Genomic DNA, 19,032 nt, shown 5'->3' on the forward strand with positions numbered 1-19,032 from the left:
TACTTTGCCAGTTTTTGGAGGTTAAAGCGCCAATAATACGTGGAGGCGATTTTAGCGTGCTATTTATTCCAAGTATAGATAAATCTTCCAAATGGAAATCATCAAACTCACCAAAAATGAGGAGAAGAAGTATCAAGACTATGATGGAAGATTTAGGTTTGATAAATATATGGACAGAAAAGTCTAAAGGGGCTAGACGAAATCAAAGCTTTACTTTTCACAATAAAAAGCATGGGCATGCCTCTAGAATCGATTCGAAGGAGAAATTACAAGTTTTAATTTTTCCGGTTAGGGAATGAGGCTTGCCTAGTAGAAACTTTGAAGGTCAAAAACAAAGGGAGGTACTGCTGGGCCTGACCTCCATCTATACTTCTGGGCCTGTCAGCTAAAAAATAAAAGATCTCTAGTCCAATGTTGCTACTTTCCCCCTCCCCAAGCTCCAAGCAATGACAAAAAAAATCTGCCCTTCGGAGGTGACTTTTTTCTTATTAAATTTGGTCATCCAATCAAGTCAAATTAAAGATCTTCCGAGCGGCATGTGAGCTTTGGTACCAGGCCAGACGATTTTGAGAATACCCTTTTATAGCACTTGTACACCTATATGGAATTCACCAGGGAAGTCACGCCAAATTTCCTACAGGCTAAACTGTCCTTCCCAGTAATGGAGGCAGGTACAAATGGGGTCAACTAATACAGGAAAACAAAATAGTCCCTGACTATTTCCCGAATCGAAGACTATTTAAATTAAAACTTTTTCAATTATCAGGTTGGGCACATGGCCTAGGCAAAGATGGGGAAGGAAACAAAGAATGGTAAGATAAACTTCAAGGGCCCCCCCTTTCAGCACAAACAAGTTTCCAAGTGGTATTGGATGCTGGTAAAGGGTGAGGACGTGGCGTCAATGCCACCGGAGGAGATCTAGAGGAGGGTCCTGCCAGCGACAGATTTAACACATCTATTGTAAGTATTGATGCGTACTTTATGGTCGGTAATAAAAGCTGCACCTTTCAGAAGAAACCATCTATTTACAGTTCACAGGGCGTATTGGACCCCGAAAAGGCTATCAAAGCTGCGAGGTGGAGAAATCAAAGCCTGCTTAAAGTGTTCCATGGAAAAAGCAGACATAGTACTTCTTTGTTGGTAGTGCCCTCTGATACAGGATAGTACAGTACTGGTTGTCTGCCTATGCATGAATATGCTCCCAGTCTGTTATCAAGCCTGTATTCAACTGTGTACCCCCAACCCGAGCAACATTCATGTTTCGAGTACCATGATTCAGCGAGACCAAGAGGTAATGGAATTAATGCATACGGATATTGATTGATACCGATATTAATGTTGAACAATTGTTCAAAGGGTGGATTGTGGAAGTAGATATATTTCGTGAACAACTGTTCATCTATTATATAAGTTGTACGTCATTTTGCAGTTCATGTTATTGCATTGTTCATCTGCTCTTCGTCTGTGGAGAGACCGATACCGTGTATGTGCCTCTGATATTCATGCAAACAACAGGTGGAGTATGTTTTTAGCTAGTGGGTTTTCTCGGAATGTGCTTGTAGACAGTTTCGGTGCATCCTGGGTGAGCCTCATGAATAAGCCTCCTCATTATTGCCTGACCACAATGATTTATTCTTTACCAACTGTCTTCAGTGCGTGGCTCGAAATGTATAAAGGGCTGCCGATTGTCACCCCCAGTAGAACAGTGCAGTTGGTCACTGGCTGTTCTCGCTCGAGCTAAAGCAAACTTCCTGACTGCTTACAACTGTGTTTGTCCATGCTTTTTTTATAATGAGAAGTTTGCTTTAGCACAATATTTCTTTGATATTGAAGTTAACTTCTGCTCATAGATCCAGAAATCTATAATGTATGTTATGTTATGTTATTTAATTTTATAAGGCGCACAGCTACCCAAAGGTTTCCCGGCGCCGCCTGCAGAGGTCCGAAACAAATACAGAAAGAGGCCTATTGATTAAAAAGCCAGGTCTTCAACATCCTACGAAAGTGCACAAAACTATGCTCATTTCTTAAAGACAAAGGAAGAGAGTTCCACAAAGTAGGCCCTAGATAAGAGAAGGAATGACCACCTACTCTAGATAATCTATATCTAGGGACCGCAAATTTAGTCTGACTAGCTGAACGAAGGGAACGAGGAGGAACGTACAGTTGACCAATAGATCTCGGATATTGGGGGGCCTAACCCATTTTTATCTTGTACATATAGGTTAAGGTCTTAAATTTATTTATTTTTTTAAAATTTTTGAAACCTTTATTGTGCAATATAAGCATACAGATACGGGCCCACAACCATACAGGCCGGCCTCGAAAGCAGTTAGACGCACAAAAAAGTAAGGATAGATCGGCCCAGCGGTCCCATGACAAAAGCAATTAGTGTCCAAACCAGAACATGTGTAAGAAGGGACCGCCGGGTATAGGAGAAATGAGGTTATTTTTAAATTTTATAAGAAACAAAGGATCAGATGTCAACAATCCACCGAAAGTACCGTACGGGCAATGAACCCAGCAAGCTCCTACAAACGAAAGATAATAATCAAACACCAGCACATAATAACACGAATCAGGATGATAGCACAGTCCGACTGAACATATTGGTCATTGCCCGCCCCCCGGACACAAAACACCTAAGTCTACAAAAACACAGGACCATCAGCGGAAAGAAGAAGCAGCTCTATCCCCAGGAATCCCACTGACCCAGAGAGAGAAAAAGTGAAAGTAAAACAGAAGAGAAGAGAGAAAAAAGGCCCATAGAAACCGAAACAAAACAAAATCCCTACCCCCCGACCCCCACCCTGCACGCATGCGGAGGCTACGGCCAACCCCCCCCCCCAGCAGTGTGCCTGTCGCCCATGAGAACCCGAAATATAGAAGAAAAAGGAAAGAAAAAGAAAAAGAAGGAATATAAGTCACATAAGACCGGGGGAGGGCCATACGAGCACATCCAAAACCACCAGCATACATTATTCCGGCCGCCCTTACCCCGACCCCACTACCAATACAGTACCAATGTGCAAAATCCCCGGCAGTCCATCAGTATCCCAGCGGTACAAGGAAGACAGTTCCGAATTGAGAAGGGACACCCTCAACCTTGCCCCCTACGGTAAGGTGCAGCGACGCAGTCCAACTGCATAAAAGACATCTTGGATGAAATGAGTGGATGAGGGGACCTCGTCAGGATGGGAGGACAGTCGCAAAAGTTCATCCAACACGCAGCCATGAAATCGTCGATGATACAAGAAGAGGAATCGCACTGCAGTGGTCCACCAAAAGCAGTCAGTCTAATCAACCGCAACCGCTCCAGGAGAAGGGAATGAGTCCCGCCAGCAGTCAGTGAAGAAGCCTCCAAAAATGGCCCCAGTGACGTCTCCCCGGCCGTAAAACAGCCCCAAAAACTCCGGACCTCCCTAAGGGTGCTCCCGCCGGTTCCCTGACAGGATTGAAGTCTCGCGCCCCCAACGCTTCAATGGCGGCCGGGGCGGAAGAACCACAGGGATAAGACACAGGGTGTGGCGTAGCGGCCCGCTCCTGAGGGCTTCCGTGGACAGGTAGGGCGGTCGCAGACAGAATAGCGTCCATCCGATCCCCCAATTCACCAGCAGCAGTACGCAGGGCAGCTCTCAAGGTGCCTAGGGCGCTCAGGATGTCACCAATCCGCAGTGGCTCCTCAGGGAGAGAGGACGCAGCATTGTCCTGCACTCGGGGCAAACATATGCGGAGCCGCCCTGATAGTCGATCGCCTTCACTCTTCGCAAACCCTGGAACACCCTGCCGTTGCTCAGCATGATAAACCCAGGCGGGGGGCACAGGGGCAGTAGTCTCCATCACCCGCAATGTTGTAGTGGCGTGGGCGCAGCCCTGAATCCACACTAGCAGGAGGTGGAGGCAGGCAAGAAGATGGCGCCCACCTCGGCACTCAGGGAAACAAAGTAGCAGCGGAGCCGTCCCGGGTCCGGAGAGACGAAACAATGTGTTCCCTTCAGCTACGGCATCCAGATCAGGTGAAGCGGCGTGACAGGATGCCTAGATCGGAATACAGCTGCCGCGCCACGCCGGCCAGTCCTGTCCAGCACTTACTGGCAGCCGTCGTTCTGCACGGGGCCGGTCACACACAAAGGACAAAGACCCGGACCCAGCCTCGCGGCGTCGGGAGGAGGCGAGGGCGTCGCGGCGCTTCCACTGCCGGGATCGGTCAACAAAGCACATCAGTAGGATCGGGCTCTCCTCCCGGTTCCGCCGACGTCATGCAATCCGAGGAAAGTAATCAGGATAACGCGGAAATCGGGAGACTGGCGAGAAGGTAAGCGGAGCCGAGGAGTCAGGCGGCCATCATGGTTGCGAGCCAGGCTCCTCCCCCTAAGGTCTTAAATTTAATGAGATTCTCCACTTTCAGCCAGTTCAGATCGCGTAAGGAACTAGACACAGAAGAGAACTTGGGAGTTTGGCATAGCAATCGGGCAGCAGCATTTTGAACAATTTGTAGCTTATGAATCACCTCCTTATTAGCTCCAAGAAAAAGGATGTTGCCATAATCCAGGCGAGAAGTAATCAAAGCCTGGATGACAGTTCTTTTTGTAGATTCCGGCAGCATCCATAAAATCTTTTTGAGCCATCTAAGAATGGCGAAACAAGTTGCAGCTACCTTAATGGCTTGAGGCCTCATTGAAAGTTGATCGTCAATTATAAAACCCAGATTGCGGGCTTGTTCAGTGGGCTGAGGAGTAGCTCCCAATTCAGGAGGCCAATGTTGGGGGCCCCAAAGTTCTTTATTTTTCCTCAGAATGAGCACCTCTGTCTTTTCTCCATTAAGCTTAAGCGAATTGACTTGCATCCACTGCATGATTTTACTCAATCCGACTTGAAGAAAGGAGGGCCCAAAGGCTCCTTTAGCAGAAAAGGAGAACACTATTTGGGTGTCGTCAGCATAGGAAAAAATTGGCAACCCCGTCTCCTCCGCGATATCAGCCAGTGGTTTAACTTAAATGTTAAACAATTAAGGGCTGAGAATCGAGCCCTGTGGCGCCCCCATAGGGTGAAGCATGGACTTTGGAAACTGCTTTAGAGAAAGAAACCTGAAATGTGCGACCGGAACAGAAAGTTTGCTATCCATTCCAGAGCAACTCCTGTCACGCCAATGGATTTAAGTGTTTGCAGGAGCACAGTATGTGACACCGTATCAAATGCGGCGCTCAGGTCTAACAACACGAGCGCCACGATGTCTCCATCATCCAAATGGCTACGCAACATTTCACTCACTGCCACAAGTATGGTTTCAGTAGAGTACCCTTCTCTAAACCCTGATTGAGATGGGTGTAAGAGCTTATGGGACTCCACATAGTGAGTTAGTTGCGAGTTCACATGTTGGAGAAAACTGGGAGCAGGGAAATAGGTCGAAAGTTGGAATGCTGAGCTGGATCAGCATTAGGCTTCTTTAACAATGGAAGAACCATTGCATGCTTCCATTCAGGAGGAATCAGGGCTTCACGTAGAGAGGCATTAAGTAGTTCCCTAATCAGATCTGGAGTTGAAGGGTACATTTTTTGCAGTATAGTAATGGGCAGCGCATCCCGGGGAGAACCCGATTTAACATTATCTAAAACACGATTCAAAGAAATTGTGTCAAACAGTGTCCAATGTTAAAGTTTATTCCTACTGTTCGCAACCAGAGCCATTGACTGAGTTTCAGGGTTTGGTAAACCAGTAGGGATATCTAATCTAGAATGGATCCGTTCCACCTTATCAAGGAAAAATGTTGCAAGCTCCTCACATTGTGAGTCTGATAGAGTAAATTGTGGAGCTTGACAGGCCATACCAGACAATTCCTTAACCAAATTAAACAGGACTTTAGGGCAGTTTTGAGCACTCGAGATAGTGGTACTGACGTACTCTTCCCGAGCAATATTACAGAGAGAATGATATTCTCTGATTGATTGTTTATATATTACTTTAGATTCTGGAGCACAGTCTTTCCTCCAGTGTCTCTCTATTGCTTTGCACTTACTTTTCACTTTTTGTAAAGTGAGTGAGTACCAGGGGGCCAGGGACGGTGATTTTTCACCTTCTGAGTGGACAGAGGAATACAAATATCCACTGAGTTAGAGATCCAGTTCATGATAGTCCCTAAGTCGGTCATGGAGGTGTGATTAATAGAGGGCATGGTTTCCATTAAATGGTCGTTAAAGCAATCCATATCAAGTTTGCTCCAATTTCTAGACTCAAATTTATCCCCCAAATTAGGTAAAAATTGATTGGTATGCTCTACCGTAAGTCGAAAGGTGACTATAAAATGATCGGACCAGGTGACAGGAAGGGTCGAAATACATCGGAGACTAGATAGATTAGAAAAAACTGGGTCTAATAAATGACCTGCTGTATGAGTTTGTCCTGAGTTAATCAGCACACAGTTCATAGCCGCTAGATCAGAAGTTAAAGATATATTAGCAGGACAAGAGATCGTCAAAGTGAATGTTTAAGTCACCTAAAATAGTGAAATTAGCCGCACTAAGCAAATGAGGAGAGACCAAGTTAGAGAGAGTAGAGGCCCACAAACCAGCAGAGCCAGGTGGTCAGTAAAGTAATATTCCTGAGAAGGTAAACTGTGGACTAAGGGCACGTTTAAATAACATTGCCTCCCTATCTTTCCAGACAAGTTTTTCAAATTTGCATTTATACACATTTTTAAAAATTATAGCTAGGCCACCACCTATTTTACCATCACGATCTCTTCGGACTATAGAATAGCCAGTTGGAAGCGCAGCCGCTACATCCAGGCCTGAGCTATCACGGAGCCATGTTTCAGTTAAAAAGACCGCATCAGGATGTTCACTATTTAAAAGGTCAAATATATCAGCTTTATGCTTTGGAAGTGAGCGACAATTCAGACTCAAAAAATTAAATTTGCCATCCTTAGGAAAAGTGTTATTTAGAATACGATTTGCCTCACATCTATTGGTATGAGGAGAACCATTAAGGTCGGACTGACCCTTAATGGTTGGAAGGAGCAATGTAAAACCACATTTCCTAAAATTTCCAGACACTTCATCCAGAGAAACAGGGTACAGCAAGGTGCAATCTGTATGAACCTCGGACCGCAGATCCCACAGTTGTTTAGATGAGTAGATATGAGGGGCAGATAGAATTTGAGCAGGGCTCATGGCCCCTGAACCCCTACTGGCGCGGAATGCATTACTTGGTTAATTAATGTATTAATTTGCAAGGGGTTTTTCACTTTGAAGTCTTTATGTGCGTTTATTAGAAGAATGTGGTGGAACCAAATATGAATCACAAACTGAATTAACTGAGCATACAAAGTGAGCATACACAGGCACTGAGAAACTATTAAAGTTGATTAACTAATTAAATCAGTTGGTCTGATTTCGCCCAACATGAAGATGCTACACTTGAGCAAGATGTCACTTTACAGTGGCTGGCTTTAGTCAGTGGTGCTTCATTATTTTATAAGCTGGTACTGTAGATCCTTTGTGCACATATTTGTTTTGGCATAATAAGTGGCCTGGTGGTGGAAGGTTGTAGGGGGGCATTAAAAGTCTGTATTGGATGTTTCAGCTTGGAACTATACCAAGGCTAATTCTGTATTCCGGACCCAATAAAATGAGAGTTACCCAGATAAGACCAAAAAGGGACCCAGTGATAATATTTTCAAAGAAAAAAAATTCCCTTTTGTATCAGCATTTATTCCAAGTACCACTTCAAATCAATACACAATATCAAAAAACACACAGTTGCTTAAAATTTTTGACATTGATAATTGTCATTAGCAAGTCAAGCAGAAAAAAACCTACTTGGACAGATTTTAAAAAATCATGATTTGAAATTGACGTAAAATGTGTACCTGTTTTTAATTATTTTTAAATGCGCCATATGAAAATGAATAATGCATATGATCAAATGAGCATATACAAACTGAAGTGAGATGTTCTTTAATTTCTGCACCACTTGGGTAATATAGTTGGTCATATGTTTTTTTCTGCTTGACTCACTAATGACAATTATCAATGTAAAAAAATGTTAAGCAACTGTGTGTTTTTTGATAATGTGTATTGATTTTATGTAATACATTTGATAAGAAAAATGTTTTATTGAATACAACCTTTAACACATAACATGTGGAATAAAGATACATTATTCATAGTAAAAATGTGTCATAACACATTTTTACTATGATTAATGTATCCTTATACTAGGGATATCTTTTGGTTCAGTGGTAACTTAAAGTGGTACTTGGAAAGAATGCTGATACAACAAGCATTTGCAATGCAATAGGTCTCGCATTAGGAAAATTTGAGCTATTGGTATTGTAAATTACAAATTTTTTATTTATGTGTTGATTTTGAAAATAGCGAAATTAATAGCTTTGTCATTTACAATGCCAATACTGTTAACTTTTGCAAATGTGACACCTGTAGCATTTGTAATGCAACATGTTTTGTATTTGTGACTTAGATGTATTGATATTACAAATAACAATGGCTTTGAATTTTTTAAAATAATTAATACTTAAATAAAATGTATTGTAATTTATAATGGCAATAGCTTAAACTTTTGTAAATAACTTTTGTGAAGATTATGTTCAGTGTATTTTATTGTGACGAAAATCCAAGAACAGAAGTGAAATATTAACATCTTTTTATGACATTTGTAATAAAGCTTGAAACATTGAGAGAACATATTTGAACCAGTTGTTGTTGAATGGTTGCACAGATTGATGCTGTGGTGGCGCTGAGTGATGTTGTGGTGGCGACGAGTGATGCTGAGGCGTTCAGTGATGCTGTGGTAGCGCATAGTGATGTTGTGGTGCCCCTGAGTGATGCTGTGGTGGTGCTGACTGATAGATAGTGAGTGCGATAGATAGTGTGAGGGCGGATGTGGCGGTGGACGTGGTGGTGGGTGTGGTGGTGGTGGTGGTGGACGTGGTGGTTGTGGACATGGTGAAGGATGTGGTGGTGGAGGAGGTGGTGGAGGTGAGCATGGTGGTGGTGGACATGGTGATGGACGTGGTGGTGGTGGTGGATTTGGTGGATGTGGTGGTGGTGGATGTGGTGGTGATGGACGTGGTGGTGGACGTGGTGGACGTGGTGGTGGGTGTGGTAGTGGTGGACATGGTGGTGGTGGACATGGTGGTTGTGGACATGGTGATGGACGTGGTGGTGGAGGAGGTGGTGGTGGTGGACATGATGGTGGTGGATGTGGTGGTGGTAATGGTGGTGGACGTGGTGGTGGTGGTGGTGGTGGTGGACATGGTGGTGATAGTGGTGGTGGGCGTGGACGTGGTGTTGGTGGACGTGGTGTTGGTGGACGTGGTGTTGGTGGATGTGGTGGTGGTAGTGGACGTGGTGGTGGACGTGGTGGTGGTTGGTGTGGGAGGGTTAAAATCTGAAGCACTCCAGAGGCGACGAGAATCGCTTTTACAGAAATTCAATGAGACAGGTATAATCTTTCAAAGATATCTGTAGTTTAGTCGTGGATTTATTTTTCCGTATTACGTCATATGAAAAGTAAATGTTCAATCCTTGTAAATACAGTCCGATTAAATCATAGGACAGTTCATCACATGTGTTGATGCTAGTTACACTTTGAAACGAGCAAAAGCTCTTTATCAGGGGGGATTTTCTGGGAAGTAAAACAAATGAAATAAGTGTCTGAATCCAAGAAGACAGATTGCGAGCAAGACAAAAACATTCAACTGTAGCAAAATGCTACGTCTGGGGTTAAGGAAACAAAACTACAGCAGTAAAAGACTCTAGGAGAAGGTGCAGAGTAGGGCGCCCCGTTTTGCGCGAAGCGTGTGGGTGAAAATACTGGATCTAAAAATACCCGAGTGAATTCCCGTGTTCCGAGGCATTTATGTGCGGAAAACAGGAGAAAAAGAAATGTGCTTAGGACACACAAACGTGAGGGTTAAGAACTTGAATGGATCTGTGACACTAATCAGTGAGTGAGCTCTCAAAACAAAGAGAAGGAATCTTGCTGAAAAAAGCAAATGTGTCTTTAGATGTGCGACACGGACAAAAATAAATGACCCATGGACGTGGGAACAAGCATTATTAAAATGTAGCCTAGCCTAACAAGAAACAGCGCGGCAATCGGTGCAAGTGATGCCGCACATTAAGCCTGCTGGTTACTGAGTTAAATACGGGTGACCGAAAGTGATCGGGGAAAACACAGTGCTCTGAACAAGTGAATATGTAAGAGTTAGCGCGGTTAACAAGTTTTGAAAAGGGCCTTCCACCACGCAGCTGCATTTTTAGTATTGTAGGAACCGTTTGAGCTAGAAACAAAAAATATTGTTGTTAAAATATGCAGACGATAATGTAAATGCGGAAAATCTATAATTATGCGAATATCACGCGACCGCACAATGGTATAATTCCCGTAGCCTTGCTTTTAGCCTACATGTATCATTCGGGCAAGTTCAGCGGACTTAGGGACACATACTTCCCCAGAAAGATACTTCGACTTGTGCTAGAAACAAAAACTTAACAGAAATATTGAAAGTATACTCAGTATATTATACTACAGTATACCAATTATAATGGTATACCACATGAACAGGAGAACAGTAATGGAATTAGTAATACGAATAATGACCATAATAAAACAGTACGCAGCACAGCTCTGCGATGCACACTAATGGCGGCACTGCGCTGTAAACATCTCAACATAGAACTCAATTGTAACTTTGAAAGTAACTCGCATCACGGTGACAGTGACAACAGGAATAACGCCGACACTCACAATAATCACATTAATAGGTATCATACAGTGTGTAGTGATGCAGTGCTTATATTCAATAACCAGTTTAGGCCAAGCCGTGGTGATATGTTATGTGCAAGGGAGTTATTGGGAGGGGGAGGGGGAGGGGCGGGAGTGTGTGCAGGAGGAAAGGGACAACCTGAGAGGAGAGAGGCAAGATAACGGACAGAGCCCGACTGTTGTGCTCAATAATAACACGGAACTTGAAAAACGGGTTTGTTGGAAAGGAGGAAAAGTAGAAGGTTGGAAGGGAAAGGAAAATGCACGGGGAGGTGAAAAAAGTAACAAAAGGGAAAGAAGCGAGGAGAGCGAGAGAGTACATATAGAAGGGAAGGAAAACATCGAAGACTTTGGATAAAAGGTGAATGACAGAAGGAAGGAGGTGAGGAAATGCACTGGGAGTGAAGGAAACAGTGGGAGGAAGGAAGGAAACTGCGAAAGGCGGAGTCAAGCTAGGGAGGTGAGAAAAGAGAACGAGGTGAAAAGACGAGGGAGAGAATAATCTAGAAATAAGGAAACAACCCAAGACAGAGAGAAGGAAGGGGGTTGAGTTGAGTGGGGGAAAGGGCAAGAAGGGCTGGGGTGAAAGGCCAACGCGAGAGAGGGGCGGGAGGTAAGAGATGAGTGAAGAGAGAAAGTAGGGCTCGCAGAACAGAGGGTGGTAGAAGGAAGTTTCCAGAGGAAAAGATATTAGGAATGGCAGGAGGTGAGAGAAAAGAGACCTTGGTAGAAGGAGGGAATATGGGAAAGAGGAGCTCAGTGGAAGTCGGGGAAATGAGGGTAGATTGGGGTAGGTAAAAGTATGGAAAGACGGGGGAGCAGCAATACTTAACATGCATTGTGAGAAATCTGCTTGTTTAAGAGAGTTTGGTCACATGTAATAGATTCAGAGCAAAGTAAAACATTGGAAATGCAAGGCCTCTAGTTAACAGAAACAATACAGCTTTTTACACATATGCATGCTATTTGTAAACACCTGTGAAGTACTTACTTGTGGCTCCAAGAAGACTGACGTCAAGCCACGCAGCTACTTTGAAGTTATTGGTTTCTTTGTGCCCGTGAAGCACACAATTGTAAGAATACCTGCAAAGTACTTTGGTGCGGCCTTAACACCAAGCCAAGCTGGCACAGCTTTCCTAGCCCCTTTCACAGTTACGTTGGAAGATAAAACCTGAACTACATTAATGTCCCTAAGCAGCAGGGAGTCACAGCTGCACAGGGAAAAACAGGTGCAGGCTCATAATAATAATGATGAAATATAAAATCTGTGCTTACAGTGTGCGCTACAGTACAGTGTGCAGCAGAGAAGTGTGCCACACTGAGGAGAGCGCTCGCTGCTATTGCTCTACCAAGGCTTGTGTGCACTAACATTAACATTTGGGCAAAATACATGGCGTTGCTTTGGGCCGGATAATGGTGTTGCTTTGGGCCTGGTAATGGCAGTGCTTTGGGCCTAATATTTAAAGCTCCGGGTTGGGAAGGGAAGACTAAGCTTGCCGCGCCGGTAAAATATATGGAGCCCGCTTAATTACTTTTTGATTCCGGTGGGCTGGTTTTTACTTATCGACCTGGACAAGATGAAAGGCTATACTGGCTCCTTCGGTATTGAATAATGTGGCGCGCAGATGCACTAGCATTCTAGCAGCATGTACAGTAACTCTAAAGTATCCTAGCATATAAGATACGGCTGGATGAAGTGTTCGCATCTAACATGGGGCAGCTTCAGATATCTGCACCAATAGCTATTTTATGGGGAAAGACTGGCATTTTACAGCATATGCTAATAAATATTTACAAAATAAAAACAATAAAAACAAACAACAAATAAAAGTGTTCAAACCCAAAATAATAGACAATAAAAATATGTGCATTTAAGAGCCCAGGAGTGAGTGACTGCCCAGGGCATTCTTCACACCGCTACCACACAAGAGGGTGGGTGCATTTAAAGGGGAGCTGCATGTTTTGGGACAACTCAAGCACAACCGAGCTAAGGAAGCACAGAGCTATTTGTCGTGCAGCAGTCTCTGCATAACCTTGATCCAAAGCAAATGGTATTTAGTCACTGTTTTCTGCCGGCTTGCGGCACTGATGTGAGAGTAAATTCACACAATGTTTATACTTTAAAAACCTGTGAAGTACTTAGCTACGGTTCCAGAAAGACGGACACAAAGCCACGGAGCTACTTTGAGGTGATTTGTTTTTTTGTGCATATAAAGCATACAATTTCAAGAGCACCTGGGTGCAGCTTTAACACCAAGCAACAACTTTAAATGTAATCTCTTAAAAGACGACCACCTCACACTAAACAGCTCTAATAAAAAAAAGTGTGTGTTTTGGCCAAGAATGCAACTGATCGGCAGGGGCTGTAACTTTTTGCATTTCATGAACATCACCCGCTTAGCAAAATACAAAAAGAGCATAGCATAAAAATAAAATGTAATCCAAAATAATAATACCTAGCGGACCAAAACTAGGCAACATCTAGAAATATATATAAATGATAACCCGATATTCACACAGTTGGTAGGGGAAAAACGACACATATAGCAATCTCAAATTTTAGCAGCTATAGGTAGACAATTTTGAACAAAAGCGCCTCCTGAGTTGGGCTTATCTCGAGGAAGCGCATTCCTCAAAGGCTCTGTTAAAACTAGCTGAAACGCGAGAACAAGCCCCCAGTAACAACAGGATGTTTATGGGCTGTTACCAGAGCTATTATACACATTAAAACAGGAAAAATTAGAAGTTGATCCCAAAGACTATTTAAACCTATGCACAAAACAAAAAAATATATAAAACACACACTGATTTGCAGCAAGCAAAATAACCTACAAAGTTACATGCAGATTTAATGGTTAAAAAGAAACAACGCGATTAAGAAGGCACATCCTTTTTAGCCCCGGTCACAAAGTAATGTTGGAGAATAAAACGTGAACTAGGTGAAAGTTCCCCTTAGCAGCAGACAATAACAACTACACGGGGAAATAGAGGATATATAAAATATGTGCATGGAGCGCACGTTCTACCTAGGTGCTCTAGGCACTTTAGTGCATTGAGGAAAGATACAAGGTCCGTAAAAAAAGCTACGAAGGTTCTGGTGTTATTGTAAGGTGGATGAGAGTTATACTTCCCTTACTGCAGCGGTTCTAGGGGCCTATGGAGAGTCTTAGTGGCACCATTAAAGTATAGTGTACACGAGTCAGTCATTAAACCACAAAAAAGTAGAAACTTATCCCAAAGACTGTTCCAGCTATAACTGCTGTTCTTATAGTAAAATACCTCACTGGCAGGGTTCAAGGTGCCCGGTGCCACTGCACCAACTGTAGGTGCGCCCTTGCTCTGCAGTCCTGGCAGCCGTCTCTTCGGTAGCGTAAAATAAATGGCGTCTATTTTAAGAGAACATGGGAATCTTCAGGTCACGCACTTTCAGTAAAAGCAGTCGGTTCTCGAGCTGCTCTGGGCCCGTGGCGGGGTGAGATGCGCCTGGGGCCTACTCGAGGACGGACCTTGCCCTGGCGCTGAAGGAATGCAGCCGGCCTTGAGAGGCACTTCGCAGTGAGATTTTTTTCCATTTCTCGCAGAGAACAGGCTGGGCTGGGCAAAGTCTGCAAATAAAGCGCCCTCTCGCATACCTGTGATTTTCGCCTTCCCTGTGTGAGTGGGCTGGGCGCCAAGAGGCACTCCCCGCTGTCCTCTTTACGCTTTTACTTCCCGAGGCAGGAGGCAGCTGCAGGGCTTTTTGTTCCCGCTGTTCAGGTCCACCTTCGGCGCGGCCATGAGTGATTTGCTGACCTCAGTAGAGGAGAGCAGCGCGCCCCCAGGAGGTGAGTGTGTGCACGTACCCGTGTGCTAGTCTCAGTGAAAGGGTACGTCAATGAATGCTGTGACGTCACTACCATTCTCAAAGCCCACACTCTGACAGTGTGGAGATCTGTCTGATGTCAGTGGGCATTGGCTGTTCAGGATGTATTGATTGGGTGAAGAGGACAGAATGCGATTATAAATTCAACAAGAGGAACAAGCCGTGAGCGTGCACTCTCCCTAACTTCCGGTGTCGGGATGTGCACGCTCACGGCTGTCGTGGGGCGGGACATCCGTCTTAAGCGCCCACGGAGTGGATGGCTGGTCCAGAGGAGTGGTGGCAGCAGAAGAGAGGAGTGGTGGCAGCAGAAGACAGGAGTGGCGGCTGAGGCGCTGATGTGGTAAGTGGAGCTTAGTAGTGGGGGTGTGTGTCTGTGTGTGTCTGTGTGTGCGCGCGTGTGTGCGTGTGTATATGTATGTGTGTGTGTGTGTGTGCTTCCGTGAGTGTGAATGTGGTGCAAGAGATGTGCGTGTGCCTGTACGTGCCCATTCACGTTCCTGAATCGCCGCGCGTGCACCATACTATCTCCCTTGAAAGCCGACTCCATAGCAATAGGTTTCGAACGAGACCTAAAAAGGAACGTTTTTTTTTAAAAGTAATTCTGCATTCCTCCACAGTCTCAAGTGGTCAAGAGTTCTTGAAACAGATAAGGTATTTTGGCTTCCTGTCTGGGATAGGACATTTAGCTTGCAATATTTTGTACAGCCGTGCAAAAAAACTGTGTGGTGTTGGGATGTTTAGGATATGGTTCAGCACTGATCTGCTTTGCAAGTAGGTTGTTGAAAAGTTTTATCAGTGTGATCCAAAACATTGGTTTGGCGGGTGTGTGTTCTGTTTCTGGTCCAAGGAGCAAATATTGCGTCTAGAACTATGATGCTGTTTCTCTAGAAGATGCCATCAAGTGTATGACTTCATGAAGTCTACGTGGGAAATTAAATAAAAGGTGTATGCTCAAGGTAAAAGAACAGTTGTGGCTAGGTAATGGTTAGGAGAGTTGGTCCAGAGGTCACACAGTGTGATACTTTGTCACAAGGCAGATGGGTAGGACAGCACCAGTTCATGGAAAAGGAGGGAGGAATGCAGAACTCATTTGAGGGTCGGTAGGATTTATAGACAGATGAGCATATAGCCTAGTGCAAGCTAAATAGCTTTCTAGTTGTTCTAATAAAATAGTGCATAGTTAATATCTAGGTGGAGATGGGTGGACGTATGAGGGATCTTTTTGAGTTGTAGGTGAAATTGGAGGGAAAAAAAGGCTACCATGCCGTAGTGCACTGTGTTTTAAGCGTAGGAAACAGTATCTAGGTAAAACCAGTGTACTGAGTAGATAGGCAGCAAGTGGCTGTAGCTTCTGGCGATGGACATTATCACTAGTGACTTTGTGGGTTTAATAGTGGTGCTAAGTCTTTCTCTAGTATTGTGGAGATGAGATAGGGTTGTTGTATGAAACTGTTGTGTGCAGAGAGTATGGCTTTATGTGCACGTTTATTTCCTGTATGGAGCCTTCAGCTGATAGAATGTCCAGTGAGGACTCAGACATTTTTTGGGGGGGTTAGAAAGTTTGCGGAGGGGGTGCGAGGGCGCTACTTTGTATAGTTGTTGCTGTATGGAGTGGTTGACAATGGCGTTTGAATTATACAGTGTAGTTTCCAGCAGAAAAAGATAGGGTTGCCATCAAGCCATTCTTTACCAGCATAGCCAGTATTTTTGTGTTCGGGCTGGTACAAAAATTAAACAAACCACCTAAAGCCGGAATGTTTCTCCTTATCAATACATACATTAAACAATAAACATAAGACATCACTTTAAGATGAGTTCCTCGGCCGCCTTAATGATCCTTGACTGATGATAAAAGGTAAAGAAAGACAGAAAAACCATGCTGAAAATTAATACAGACACATTTAAATAAAGTTATTTTTAAGTATCGTGATCGGGCCTTTGCAGAATCTTAAAACATTAAAAATCGACCTGTATTTTAGTCTGGGAAAGGTGACAAGCCAAGCAGCAGTGCAGCGTGTTAGTGTCAAACTTATGCAAAGCCAAAAACTGTAAATCTGTTACTCTCTGCCAACTCCTTGGTTAAGGAGGCCCACAACTTTGTGCTGACTCGCGCAGCTTCCTTATAAATTGCTGTGCCAACCTAATGTTCTCCCAATCACCACTACTCTAGCGCCCAGGAAAAAATAAGATGCTCAAAAGACTCGCTATATCTCGCCTTTTACATAATGAAGTGTATATCCTTTAACGTTGACAAGTTCACATTCAAATAATTGACGAAAAGCGAGACTGCTGAGTTGCAATATACAGATCTTAATTGTATGCTTTGTGTTAGATATAAAAAAGGAACTCACCTGGTTCATGACCTGCAAAAAAATACAGAAACAGACATGAGATACGTTGATGCTGCAGACAGAGTAGTTAAAATAATAAGGCATTTTGCAAAAAGTTATTCTACACACATCAGGATTAGCCTCAAGGGGCAGCCAGCGCTGGGACTGCATTTTGTCGCTGAAGCTGAGAAGCAGCGAGATGTTGTGAAGAGCAGGTTCAGCAGTGTACACTTTCTACATTGACAGTGGAAACCACGCTTCCGCCGGCCATAGTAACAGACGTAGGACTACGACAGCGCAAACTACCAAGCGTAACAATGCAGGTGGCCATATTGGAATGTTACTACTTTGCAATTTACTCAATAGTTATTAGGTATTATCAACTTTACATATTTATATGCATCAAACTAAACCATTACAAATCTTTTATTTGATCAATTATTTGCGGTTAATTTACGATTGATATAAATAATGTTAATTATTTAAAATGATAAAATAAGCAACTATAACTATTGCTGTTACAAGAAAAGACTCTGACCCGGCTTAACACTTAAAACTCTATCGCCATTTTTTTGTGATATATGTTTTCTCCAGTTTAATAAATTAAAGGTCCGCCTTTTTAAAATGCTAGAGGCTTTACTTATGCGTTATTGACATCTCCGTTTTAGTTTTTTCCTTAGGTGAAGATGGGCATGCGTAGCTCAGAGGGTGGTGATATGATTTAAACAAAACCGGTCGAGCCACAACCCGAAACTTCTGGCCCACTTGTCAAAGCTTGAAGTGAAATTACGAGTAACATAATGAGGAGTCGACGGTTAGAATGATCTGTTTTGTTTAGGTTGAGCATTGCTAAGACTGCCATCGGATTTTCGGAACCAGTAATTAATGTATTCCTTTCTTTCCCACCTAGCTACAGAAGGTGACGCGAACAAAAATGACGGCTATGATCGAGTAGTGATTGTTGAAATTCTTAGATTATTCAGTCAATGGTCATACTATTGCTATCCTTTATTATGCGAAGAAAATATTTTTTTACCCCCAGCATGGCCGACGTGCAGACACTTACACATCCCAATTGGCTAGGTCGCGGTCTAGTGTTTGATTAATGTGTACCAAGTCCTTGTCCTGGGCTGGCACTGTCACTAGGGCTCCATGGCGGAACAAGGAGCGCTGATGATTCGGAGCCTGTTGGCGAATTGCGGTAAGTCCGACCCTGCCCTCAAGATTTGAAGAGCTTTAACCTTTTGCCATAATTATTCCCTGTAATTACACGAATCATTTTGAAGTGCATGAATACTACCCACCAGCCTGTCCTAATAGCAAAAAGAAATGTCATAAAAGATTTTGTCCGTGTCCCCCAGTGGCAAGAAGAATCATTTGGGTTTCTGTTGTCTTTTATGTTTATTCGCACTCCTAGTATATTTGTTGGTTTTGCCTCACCTTTTCCTCACGTGTTTTTAGATGATGAGTTGTATCCAGACGACTACTTCCTCCGTAGGTCGATAAGCGACTACCGTTAAGTTGATTAATAAAAACACACTACATCAAGCACGATGAAAGGGCAAACCTGCAAGGTAGAGTAAAGTTATATTGAGAGTTCATAGCTTTTGTATGGTGGATAACTTTTCTCAAGCGTTATTAATCTGCAAATATAAAGCGATATACAGAAGAGAGTTGTGTCAGCTATCCACTCACACACAACTGGTATAACATGAGTACATAGCTGCAAAAGTTTCACATTGCTTATGTGTGACATATTTATGGTTTCAGTGTACTTATGAGTGACATTCAATGACCAAATGTGTGCCACTTTGAATGACACTTTCTTGCCAGCAAAATCGAGCAATGAAGTCCATGGAAACAGATCCATATGAGAAATTACACCTATTTGAGCAACAAGATCTCTAAAAAGATGTTTAAACTGGTCCAAAGCCCCTGAAGTTTGAAGCAGACATATTAACTGTTACATTCTGTATCACACTTTTTCTATGTTCAGTGGTTGGGAGAGAAAAGGCCAGTTGCATCTGGATCTTAAAGCAATGAGGTTATGAA

The 19,032-nt window shown here is 43.5% G+C and overlaps 2 protein-coding genes across 2 annotated transcripts in view; one reads left to right on the top strand and one right to left on the bottom strand.

Moving 5' to 3' along the window:
• Positions 1-17,221, bottom strand: part of UCHL3 (ubiquitin C-terminal hydrolase L3) — a 408,547-nt gene extending 391,326 nt beyond the window's left edge. The window contains exon 1 of the mRNA XM_086934885.1: positions 17,002-17,221. Coding sequence (XP_086791011.1) covers positions 17,002-17,151 — 150 coding nt within the window. The 5' untranslated portion in view covers positions 17,152-17,221. The remainder of the gene's footprint in view (positions 1-17,001) is intronic.
• An 823-nt stretch (positions 17,222-18,044) lies between these two features.
• Positions 18,045-19,032, top strand: part of COMMD6 (COMM domain containing 6) — a 173,842-nt gene continuing 172,854 nt past the window's right edge. The window contains exon 1 of the mRNA XM_086934886.1: positions 18,045-18,181. Coding sequence (XP_086791012.1) covers positions 18,133-18,181 — 49 coding nt within the window. The 5' untranslated portion in view covers positions 18,045-18,132. The remainder of the gene's footprint in view (positions 18,182-19,032) is intronic.

Source organism: Lissotriton vulgaris, chromosome 8 (assembly GCF_964263255.1).
Source record: "Lissotriton vulgaris chromosome 8, aLisVul1.2, whole genome shotgun sequence".
Taxonomy (NCBI): domain Eukaryota; kingdom Metazoa; phylum Chordata; class Amphibia; order Caudata; family Salamandridae; genus Lissotriton; species Lissotriton vulgaris.